This window comes from Chionomys nivalis, chromosome 1, assembly GCF_950005125.1.
Source record: "Chionomys nivalis chromosome 1, mChiNiv1.1, whole genome shotgun sequence".
NCBI classification, from domain to species: Eukaryota; Metazoa; Chordata; class Mammalia; order Rodentia; family Cricetidae; genus Chionomys; species Chionomys nivalis.
In genome coordinates, this window is record NC_080086.1 from 7,911,469 (window position 1) to 7,923,813 (window position 12,345).

The 12,345-nt window shown below is 40.7% G+C and overlaps 1 protein-coding gene across 9 annotated transcripts in view; it reads left to right on the forward strand.

The window, feature by feature from the left end:
- The window catches only part of Abcc9 (ATP binding cassette subfamily C member 9), a 127,097-nt gene that overhangs the window by 2,603 nt on the left and 112,149 nt on the right, over window positions 1–12,345 (forward strand). For 7 of the 9 annotated variants that reach the window (XM_057763719.1, XM_057763779.1, XM_057763746.1 and 4 more), the window contains exons 3-5: window positions 2,049–2,209; window positions 5,531–5,672; window positions 9,379–9,500. In XM_057763719.1, coding sequence (XP_057619702.1) covers window positions 2,068–2,209; window positions 5,531–5,672; window positions 9,379–9,500 — 406 coding nt within the window. In that variant the 5' untranslated portion in view covers window positions 2,049–2,067. The remainder of the gene's footprint in view (window positions 1–2,048; window positions 2,210–5,530; window positions 5,673–9,378; window positions 9,501–12,345) is intronic. The other 2 variants (XM_057763789.1, XM_057763754.1) reach the window with 1 other exon arrangement.

The following is a 12,345-nucleotide window of genomic DNA, read 5'->3' on the forward strand; positions in this document are numbered from 1 at the left end:
TGTTGTAAAAATACAATTTTTAAAAAAAGATCTCAACTAGAGCCTGTCAGTAACTTATACACAAAAGCATTTATCAAAAATAATATGTGTGAAGTGTTATAAACAAAGATTTGGAATATAACCATACAAGTTTTCTAACTAGTTACTTATGTTCATGCAATGATTTTTAAGACCTCTGAGGGAAATTTGATTTTCCCAGCAATTTATCTAATATTGTCAACATTCTCTCTGTCATATTATTTATTCATCTTTTTTTCAGAGAAAAAATCATGTTAATTATTAAATTAATAAAAAAAGACAAGTGCTGCTAGCTAATAAAACATTATATTTTAATATCCTGACTCAGAATCCAACATGAATATGGGAAAGTCTTTGGAGGTTAAACTCTTAAACTGCTATTTGTTTTAATACAAACAGTTAAGCTCGGTTCTGTAGAAAAATGGGTGGGTGACTAAGTGACAGAATGGAAAAGCACAGGTCATAAATCTGACAAGTGGGTGCGGATCCCAAGTTGTCTACCAGGTGACAAACAGCTGGACTTATCCAAAGCTCAGAATAGTCTGCTGTAAACCCTCACAACATCACTGTCAATACATGCCTGTTCTGAGGACTACAGATAACACCTGGGCGGCACCAAGAACGAAGTCGGTGCTATTTAAGTAGTAGGCACCACAAAAAGGGTTTCAGGTTGCTGGAGGACTACTTGGGGTCCCCAGGTCTTACGTGGATGGAGCAAGCTCTACGGTCTTTCCAGCCTAGCAAGGAGAAAGGTCTTCTACTTAAAATCAAAGCCAGAGAACATCCTGGGCTCACACCCACATAGGGTGAAAGCTGAGGTCCTCACAAAGCCTGGCATGAAGCCCTGTGTTTCCTACCCACTTACCCCTTCTTATATTGCACAAGGACACTGATCTCCAACTCAGCAGCTAGCCTTTGTCTGAACTTGGACAGAGTGCCTTGAAATTAGCAGTATTTCTAGTGGTATTTTCGTAACACCTAGATGTCTGAATGCACCAAAAGTCTATCAACTGATGAAAAGGTTAAAATGTGGTAGAACCTGTACCATGGAAAGCTGTTCATCTTGGTGCTTAAAATACTGTTGAAAAAGTACATAAGGCCTGGTGAGATGGATCAGTGATAAAGCCGCTGACTGCTAAGATGCATGACCTGCATTTGAGCACCTAACCCAGATGGTGGAAGGGAGAGCTGACTCCTGCAAGTTGTCCTCTGATCCCCACATGCCTACTGTATTGCGCACGTGCGCGCGCGCGCACACACCCCCCCCCCCACACACACACATTGTAAACAAAGAATTAAAGCAGAGAAAATATGTTACTTTTTCCTTAAGGAGGGAGAATGAGAAAATGGGAGCAGGTAGATCAAAGGATAATATTAAGTTTCTTTGGGGATGATGAACGTGTCTAAAATTAGCATGGTGACAGCCACACCATGGCTGTAATAAAGCCATTGGGTCACACATGCCCAAGAAGATGTCTGACCCTGAGGCCCGAGGAATCTCTTTAACTTGTTAGGCATTGTGTTAAATGTGTCTTAATTGTTTGACATTGTTCTTCTTCAGAGAAAAGCAGCTCCTGTCTGCAGCCCTGTCTGCTTCTGTTATTAATTCCTATAGGAGAAGAGAGAGATGTTCCGGTCATCTGTATCCCGATAACATGACTAGGGAACCCTTCTTTTGATTCTTGGTGAATGAGCCTGGGAAACAATTTCATATCATAGATTCCAACTTTGCACTCACCAGTGTTGTTTCTCCTCCTTTCCCTGCCATATCTCCGTTTTTGTCCTTTGACTTTCTCTTAGTCAGATACGTACTTCTCTGAGGCACCACTTTGCACAGGTGTTTTCCTTTTTTAAAAGGTGTGGGAAGAGGCCTAGTAGAATGTTATGGAAAATCTGAAGTTACCTTGATAAAGCTTTCTGCTTTCCAGGCACAAAAGCAAGGGCATTAATTTACACCATAGTCCCCTCAATCAAAGCCATCATTTTAGGAAAGAAAGTTTAATGCTGGCATGGTCTTCTCTCCATTTTAGGCTAATCAAATAAGAAGAAATGAGCCTTTCATTCTGTGGGAACAACATCTCCTCATATAACATCTATTATGGTGTCCTCCAAAACCCCTGCTTTGTGGACGCACTCAACCTGGTCCCTCACGTCTTCCTTTTGTTTATCACCTTCCCAATACTGTTCATTGGTGAGTCTTCAAACGTCCTTCCCAATACTGTTCACTGGTGAGTCCTCAAACGTCCTCCCCAATACTGTTCATTGGTGAGTCCTCAAATGTCCTCCCCAATACTGTTCACTGGTGAGTCCTCAAACGTCCTCCCCAATACTGTTCACTGGTGAGTCCTCAAATGTCCTCCCCAATACTGTTCATTATTGAGTCCTCAAATGTCCTCCTCAATACTGTTCATTGGTGAGTCCTCAAATGTCCTTTGTTACAGCACCTCACATTTCTGCCTCACTGATAGTGGAGGTTCTGTGTGATGCCGTGTTAAGTTTTCCACCTTGAAAGTTGATGTGTAAGTTTGTGAAGACAGTGTGATGCTGGTTTTGTGTGTTTCAATTGTACGCGCTTGCTGTAGAATATTCCGCATGTAAATGCCAAGCTGTGTGGCTCTTTCAAAGGGAGCAAGGATAATTCTGTGAGACAGAACCAAAGCATTTGTGGACTGTTTGCCTCATGCACAGAGACAGGATAGAAACTGGCCAAGACAGAGCTCCCACCTCCAGTGCAGACTGCAGGAGCAGACGAGCCACTGTAACTCCATCTTGTCAGTCCCTTTGCAAAAGCGCCCTGAGAACTCACGTGTTGCAGGGTGACACATCCAGGTCTTAAAAGGAGGAGGCTGGTAGGTTGTGTCTTAGGGAGAAAGATTCTTATGGAAACCATTTGCAAGGTCGGCTGGGTGTGGTGGCTAAGCCCTGCAGTTCAAGCATCTGGGAGGCTAAGGCAGGAGGCTGGCCTGAGTTCTAGTCCAGGATGGGCTATACAGTGATACTGACTCGGGAAACAAACAACAATCTTGTAACTGTGCTTTATTTAGTCATTTATAGATGTGCACAACCAATTATTTAGGGCAGTTATATATAATTTTAGGAGCTTCCTGCAAACAATCAAAATAGATCATTTCCCTTTCATTTTCTCCTCTTTATTTTCCTTGAGAAAAGTTTCTGTTACACAGCTCAGACATCTGAAGTTTGATATGCGTCCCAGTTTGCCCTTGATCTTGAAATGCTCTTGCTTTAATCTCCTGAGTGATGTGGGGGTTCCAGGCATTGCAGCCAACCACAACTGCAAAAATTAGATCCTTTAACTTGTAAAACATTAAACCATTTATATATAAAATAATTAAGATTAATGTAAGTGATGTGGGGGTTCCAGGCATTGCAACCAACCACAACTGCAAAAATTAGATCCTTTAACTTGTAAAACATTAAACCATTTATATATAAAATAATTAAGATTAATGTAAAACTAAATATCTTGACTAATACAAGGGGGAAGCTTATCTGGTTAGCAATTCTTCATTAGAATTCTTGTGGGGAAGTCGAGGCAGTCAGAACCATCCCTAGATGGGTGGACCTGGGCTGTCTATGAAAGGTAGCTGAACAAGCTGGGGCACCAAGCCAGTGAGTTGCAGTCCTCCTAGACTTCTGCTTCAAGATTCTAGCTTGAGTTCCTGTCCTGGCTTCTCTTGCTGAAGGACTGGAAATTGCAGGAGGAACTAAGTGCTTTCTGCAGCAGTTGCTTTTGGTCCGCGCGCTTATCACAGCAGCAGAAACATCCATAGGTATCATGGAATAACATTCCAAGAGAGATGATCTGTCATCTGGAGTACAGAGAGACCAGTACGACACTTGGTGCATTGCTAATTGCGCTAAATAGATGTACAGACAACGAACGTGCTAGGAGCAGAGAGTAGACACCCTGCTCAGTTTTTACGCAGCGGTATCTTAAGCGTTGCTCTTTTAATGCAGGTCTATAGTTAATAATTCACATCCCTACACACAGTTAGCCAGTGATATCCCCCACTTCAATGTCATCACAGAGGCTGTAAATAGAAGGACTGATGGAATGTTCATTTATGACATTGGCCACTTAGTATGAAAGAAGTACCACATCCTAGGGGAATGATAACATCACAGGAGAGAGACAGAACTCGCTTGCTAGAGGTGAAAGTGTAAACCTCAGGAGTATATGTTAAGAAAGCCTATCTTCCAGTTGTGAGTTACATTTGGAAGTTCTGAGATGTGAATCGGGTTTTCTCACAATTGCTGCTGTCTTTCTTGGTCTACGCAGAATTTCTTTCTTGCAGTATCTCTAGCAGAACTTCTCATTTATTTTCGAAGTGAATTGTCTATTTCTTTAGTCAAAATCTAGAAAGAAAAAGGAGGGCATAAAATGGAGGTGGGATTCTGGTCTAGTGTACCATAAGTGATGATATTCTCTCTACCTACAGTTTGGGGAGGAAAAGCTTAAAATCTGAGCAAGAAATAATACTGTTTTTAATTCTGTTGTGATCCTAGGGGGGACCAGTAGTATTCTCAGTTATTCCCAAGGCTTATGTGAATGACTGAATATTTTTATTTTACTTTATTATTTTATTTTAAAGTGTGTACATATGCATGTATACTTACGTGCATGCAGACACCATGGCTGGAGCTAGTGTTATGAGCATCTGTAAGCTGGAAACAGAATTCTGGTCTTCTGTAGTATCAGTATGCAACTGCTGAACCATCTATCTCTACAGGCCCCAATTTCCTTGAGAAACACATAGCACGCTTGTTGAACAGTGCTCATCGCATTGTTGTGCAAGCATGAGGACCTGGGTTTGAATCCCCAGAACCCATATAAAAAAGATGCTCTATTGCATATCTATAATCTAGGCACTCCTGTTGCAAGACGGGAGGGGGAGACAGGAAAAGCCCCAGAAGCTCACAGGTCAACCGTGACCAATAATAGACCTTTGTGTCAAACAAAGTGGAAGGTGAGGACTTCCACATGTACACCATGACATACATGTACTCGTCCTCCCACACATGTGAACACACACATACACACACACACACACAAATACATTCATGTGATTCAGAATTGACTCTACAAATGGGTCCCCTATCGTACCACTAAATATGTGGGTTTTTTGTTAGGCCCCTGGAGGCCTCAGGTTTTAAAAGACTACAGATCTTCTTTAGATATTGTAATTATTCATTTGTCTTGTTGGATGAATCAGAAGTTGAGGGTGCATCAGTTATGAACACGTTGTTCTCAGAGGTGGAGAGTCATGCCTGAACAATGTACCATGTGTTAATGTGTGAGCCTCCATGGTATTGTAAATCTAACTTAAATAGTTATTTTTAACACAAAGAAAATAGACCAAAGTTTCCATTGCTGTGAGGCGGGCTCTAGTGTTTCAGGAATTTCCCCAAAGCATGCGGCATTCAGTAATGTAAATTGCACTCCTGGCTATAATGACCTTTTTGTTAATCATATTTTCCCCTTTTCTCTCAGGATGGGGGAGCCAAAGCTCAAAGGTGCAAATTCATCACAACACCTGGCTTCATTTTCCCGGACACAACCTGAGATGGATTCTGACGTTCGCACTCCTGTTTGTCCATGTCTGTGAAATAGCAGAAGGCATTGTTTCAGACTCGTAAGTGACCCAGCTTGTCCAGTATTTCACTAGGTGCGAGCAGGCGCAGAGTTGTAGCTCAGAGCACACAGCCAGGCTAAGCCAGGGGAGGGGATCAGATCATGATTTATTAGCTGTAATAACTGCCACCCACCATACAGGATAATCATGTTGGTTTGCTTCTGTTGTGTGTGTGTGTGTATGATGTATGTATGTTCATGTGTGTGAATGGGGTGTACATGTGGAAGGTACAATTTCTGTTGTTGGTCCTCATTGTCTGCTTGTTTGACATGTGATTCCATTGCCATTGCATACATCAGGTTAGCTGGCGCCCAAGGTGTCTCGGATTCACATGACTCCTAGGAGCACTAAGCTTGAGGGTACAAACATCCTGCCTGCCTTTCTACATGGGTTCTGAACTCAGCTCCACGCTGTAAACACTTTGCCTGCTGAACTTTCTCCCTAGTCCCTCTGTGTTTTACGTTCATTGTTGTCTGGCTGCATAATTTCTCTGATGGATAATTCCAGATCTTTGTGACTTTCCCTAAGTCATGTGTTTTCATATTTCTTTGTTCTCTTATCCAGAAAGTTCTATTCTTTGAATCATTTTGATGTGTACTTTATCTTTAAAAATAGCTTTATACATATCATCTATACCACTATTAAATATCTTTATCTTTCTATATGTCTTGATATTAATTGAATATATAACTCTAATAGCTATGAATTTATGTTTTAATATAGCCATCAATTCTCAGATGTTCTGATTATTTTTGTAAAGAAACAGAGACGAGGCAGGCATTAATAGAGCCATAGAGACAAAGAGATTGAAGTAAAGGATGAGAGAAATTTAATATCAGAATTTACATGAAGTCATATTTCTAGTGGAATTTTGTCCTTTGTATAAAAGAAGTTTATTTAGGAAATTAAAAACAATGTATTTCACTTATAAATGTAAATATAGGCTGTAAAAAGTATTTCCCTCACATATTAACAGAATACACCCAAGCAATAGGAAATGCTTAGATCCCAGAATACCCTTCATTCAAACATTGATTTGGAGCCATGTGTGGTGGCACACACCCTTAATCCCAGCACTGGGGAAGCAGAGGTAGATCTCTGTCTGAGGCCAACTTGATCTACATAGTGAGTTCCAGGATAGCTGGGACTATATAGAGAAACTCTGTCTAAAAAAAATAATAATAGAAACCTTTCAAGTTTAAAAAAAAGCAAGTTTGAAAACTATTTTCCTCTCATTTCATAGGACCTCCTTTGTAATTTCCAACTTTTCCTGTTGCAGTTAGCAAGGACTGAAACTTTCGTCAGGGAGCCGCCTTTCCCATAATGCTTCATGGTAGTTCTTTGCAGATGTGTGTTCATCTGAATTTCTTATAAGAGAGGAAAATCAGAGATTCTAATATGTGTCCTTATTTAAAGCAATAGGAGGTTTATTTTGCCATTGACTTATTGATACCTGTTTAGAACTCCCTTGTATGTTTATACAAACACAGCCAATGCTGGCTTTAATGATTTCTTCTGCTTTTCAACCACGTAGTTTGACATTGTATGTTTCTATGTGTGTATGTGAAAAGAGACCAGTCCAATATTTCTTATAACCTTGGTGTGTTATCAAGGAGGACTCTTCTCTTCCAGCTTCACGGTAGATGTGTGGCATGAGCAACAGAAAACAGGCCGAATGAATAATGAGCATTCCTTGGTAATGGTGGAAGTTGTTCGCAGTAGTGATGGTTGGAAGTTGGTCTTAAAACCAAACAGGCAAATAGAACCAATAGAACCCTGTTTTTGTGTATTGTGAACAAATATAACTCTCCCACTTTTGAGCTATAGACTTCTCCCTACTTCTTATCCAGGCTTCTTAAAATGCCGTTTTGCCACGACTTCTTCAACACTAAGTTGGCCTCCTTCTCTCTAACCTACCCTGAAAACTGCTCTACAAGAAACCCAGTGAGCACGCACTACACAGCCATGGCCATATTATCATGTTTTCATTGTTGATAGTCTTTCTTTCTGCTCTTTGTGTGTGTGAATTTGTTTTAGCATGTTTGTGGAAGCATGTGTGTGTGCCAATGCATGTGTGTGTGTGCCTGAAGCTGACATCAGGTTCCCTCCTCCACCCCTTGCCATCGTTTGTATTAAGGCAGGGCCTCTTCCTGAACTCTGAGCTTGTTGGAATGACTAGTCAGCCAGCTAGTTCTGGGACGACAGGCAGGCCACCGTACCATGCCCACCTGGCTTCTGGCGATCTCAACTCCAGTCCTCATACTTGTACGGAAACACTTATTTATCTCGCCAGACTAACTTTCTGATCTCTTATAACCCAAATCTTTGTCAAATATTCTTTGCTCAGTGCAGTGAAGCAGTACTCAGGCTTGCTTATGTTCAACAAGTCAGTTGTCATCATTAGGCACCCTCATGGTCTGCATATCCTCCCCGAGCTTGCTTCCTTTCTCTTCTGCATATGTAGCACCCCAGTCACATAGCTGTCTGCCCAGGAAGAGGACTGTTGTCTGAGTCTGCCATCATCACCTTCATACATTCACACTGGTCAATGGTCGTCTAACTCTATGGCCTTTGCCTTTGTGACCCACACTGATCAACACTGGTCCAACCTTGCAGCTGACCTTTCCCAGATGTCCTGTTCCCTTCACGTCACTGATGACCTTCACTGTATCACCTGCCTCTTGTGGATCACTTCCTAGTGGCCTCTCCCTCTGTTTCTTCCCTCCTCCACAACTACTTACCAAATCCATCGTCCCTATGGTGCAGAATAAATCGGTCTAAAACCCCAAGTGTGACCAAGCACTAACTATTAAGCTCTTCCAGTTTTCTTCAGAGATTATTGCCTGTTACATGGTGTACAAAATCTTAAATTCTCTGGTTCAACGTTAAACTATTAATAATTTTAAACATATTATGTGGTTTAAAGTGTCATTGTATTTCCATATTCTCTGCTCTGTCTACCACTATTCTGACTGGGGCACTGGTTTTATTTTATTTATTTTATTTTTATTATCATATATTCCTTGACCCCAGTGCTGGGTTTTATATAGACAATTGCTCTGAATGTGTTACGTACTGTGACTTTAGCACCCCATCCATGGTCCGTGACCTCCCTGTGGTCTCCCTTCTCCTTTCTCCCTCTGCTCATCTCCTCCTTTCCCATAACCTCACTCTGTTTCCATGACATTTAAATACATATAGATAAATGGTGCTATATATTTATAAAGAATAGTAGGACCCAAAAATGGGAGAAAATGTTGTCTTCATGCCTCTCATTTTGCTTGATATTACGCTCAGTTGCATTATCTTTCTGTATTCCAGTCTCCAATGTCACTCATACTTTCTCAAATATGTCTTTCACTCTGGTCATTATTACTTCAGCAGGCCTGCATTGACAAGTAATTTATAGATCAATGTATATATCCATGCATATACACACACAATGCATATACACATATACAATGGTGGGTATATATGTTTTGTTGTAAGGATTTTGTTGTTTCGTTGTATTTAATTAATGCTTTGTGTTAGGATGAATGTTTTCAGCACAACTATGTTGTATTTGCTCACATGCTCTCTAAGAATCTACTATTGCAGTCTGACTTTGAAACATAGCTGAGTGAGTTCTCATTCGAAGGTTGCAAACACAATGAAGAACTCTCTAGAACCCTTTGCTTAGACACCGACACTGTTTTGCTCTCTCTAGGAGGCGGGCATCCAGGCACCTCCATCTTTTCATGCCGGCTGTGATGGGATTTATTGCCACCACAACGTCCATCGTGTATTATCATAACATCGAAACATCCAATTTCCCGAAATTGCTTTTAGGTAAATATTCTCACAGATTTTCTGATCATCCTCGGCAAAAGAACCATCTGCTTTCTTCTCCAAATGACAAATAAATAAAGAGCAAAGGGGGTTGGGAATGGGAAGTATGGAAAACACTTTATTCTTTTGGAGTCTTCCAGTGAATGTGAGGTTGGGGATGCATTAAGGCATCCTAAGCTGTGACAACTCCATTTTCCCTCCAATAAATACCCTCTGCAATGTGCTAGTGGGGTGAGGGAGAGCCATGTGCTGGCCTTGGGGACATTAAAAATCATTTTTTTGAGGAGATATATGTTAAATGAAGGCAGAGAAAGCAAAACTTGTCTATTACCAGCTCATTGTGGTTTGGGACTGGATGACAGTCTCTACGTCTCTAGTTTTTATTCCCATATGGGCCTGGATGGCAAGTTTACTTAGATCCATTTACAGTCCAAGAGTCAGGACAGGCAGGACATGGAAAGGACAGATTTCCCACTGCTTAGGAAGACTTCAGTACATTTCAGAGTGATGATGGCAGTAGTTTAGAGGGAGAATGGCAAGTTCCTAGTGGAACATAGGGTTATTGAAGTTGAGTGGTCCTCAAGGTGTTACATCAATGCTGTGTGGTATCCATCTCTGTTGTCCTCCTCTCTTTAGGGAGAGTTCTAACAGTTGACAATTCCTTCTTTCTTTTTGAATTATTGTTTTTATTGAGCAATATATTTTCTCCTCTCCCCTGCCTTCTTTTACTCTCCCTTTCTGCCCTCCCCCATCATCCACACACGCCCAATTTACTCAGGAGATCTTGTCTTTTTCTGCTTTCCATATAGACTGGATTCATGTATGTCTCCTTAGAGTCCTCTTTGGTATCTAGGTTCTCTGGGGTTGTGGACTGTAGGCTGTTTTTTTTTTTTCTTTATATCTAAAAGCCACTTATGAGTGAGTACATATGATAATTGTCTTTCTGGATCTGGGCTACCTCACTCAATGATCTTTTATAGATCCATTTACCTGCAAATTTCAAGATGTCATTATTTTTTCTGCTCTGTAGTACTCCATTGTGTAAATGAACCACATTTTTTTTTAATTGATTCTTGGGTCGAGGGGCATTTAGGTTGTTTCCAGGTTCTGTATTACAAATAATGCTGCTATGAACATAGTTGAGCACATATCCTTGTGGTATGATTGGGCATCCTTTAGGTATATACCCAAAAGTGGTATTGCTGGATCTTGAGGTAGGTTGTTTCCCATTTTTTATGAATAAACCACCGTACTGACATCCAAATGGGCTGTACCAGTTTGCACTGCCTCCAGCAATGAAGGAGTGTTCCCTTTACCCCACATCCTCTCCAGCGTAAGTCTTCATCACTGTTTTTGATCTTGGGCATTCTTACAGGTGTAAGATGGAATCTCAGAGTTGTTTTGATTTGCATTTCTCTTGACTAAGGATGTTTAGCATTTCCCTAAGTGTCTTTCAGCCATTTTAGATTCCTCTCTTGAGAGTTCTATGTTAGGTCTGTACTCTGTTTTTTATTGGATTATTTGTTCTTTTGATGACCAATTTCTTGAGTTCTCTGTATATTTTGGAGATAAGCCATATGTCTGATGTGGGGTTGGTGAAGATATTTTCCCATTCTTTAGGCTGCAGTTTTGTCTTGTTCTTTGCTTTACAGAAGCTTCTCAGTTTCAGGAGGTCCCATTTATTGTTTCTCCCAGTGTCTGTGCTACTGGCTTTATATTTGGGAAGTGGTCTCCTCTGCCAATGCATTCAAGTATACTTCCCACTTTCTTCTCTATGAGGTTCAATGTGGTTAGTTTTATGTTGAGGTCTTTGATCCATTTGAACTTGAGTTTTGTGCATGGCAATAGATATGGATCTATTTTCATTCTTCTATATGTTGATATCAAGTTATGCCAGCACCATTTGTTAAATATGCTTTCTTTTTTCCATTTTATATCTTTTGCTTCCTTGTCAAAAATTAGGTGTTTGTAGATGTGTGGATTGATGTTCTGGTCTTTGATTTCCATTGGTCCTCCTGTTTGTTTTATGCCAATATCAGGCTGTTTTCAGTATTGTAGTACAGTTTGAACTTTAAATCTTTAAGAAAGAAATTGACAAAGATACCAGAAAATGGAAAGATCTCTCCTGTTCTTTTTTTTTTATTTTTAATTTTTTTTCTCCTGTTCTTGAGTAGGTAGAATTAACTTAGTAAAAATGGCAATCTTACCAAAAGCAATCAACAGAATCAATGCAATGCCCATCAAAATTCCAGCAAAATTCTTCACAGTCCTCGAAAGGACAATACTCAACTTCATATGGAAAAGCAAAAACACCCAGGATAGCCAAAACAATCCTGCACAATAAAGGAACTTTTGGAGGCATCACCACTCCGGACTTCAAACTCTACTAAAGAATCATTTTCTAACCATCAGAGCTTAACACATAGTGGCCCTGTGAACATGTTATCTCACATAGCTCCACGTATCCCTTTGCCTTGGAGTCTTGAGACAACTTCCAAGGGCCTTTCCCACCCTCTGGTGATGCCAGTGGATTCCATTCTGCTGTAGGTTCTTGGGGAGTTCCCAGATGTCTACTTGCAGCAGAGTGAGCATTGTAGCATGCTGAAAAGATGATTGCAGTCAAGGGGAACAGCCTCTCAAAGCTTAGCTGCTCTCTCCTGCATGGGGGTTACGGTTGCCCAGTTAGCCTCTCAGGCTCCTTTGACCTCTAGAAATGGGGAGTTGAACGCTCTTTACTTCACTTTTGCCTTATGTTGACATGATAGAACTTTTTCCAGTAGGTTGGGCTCAGAACTTTGACTCATATTTCTATTTTTTGCATACATTGTCATGAAGACGCAACTGA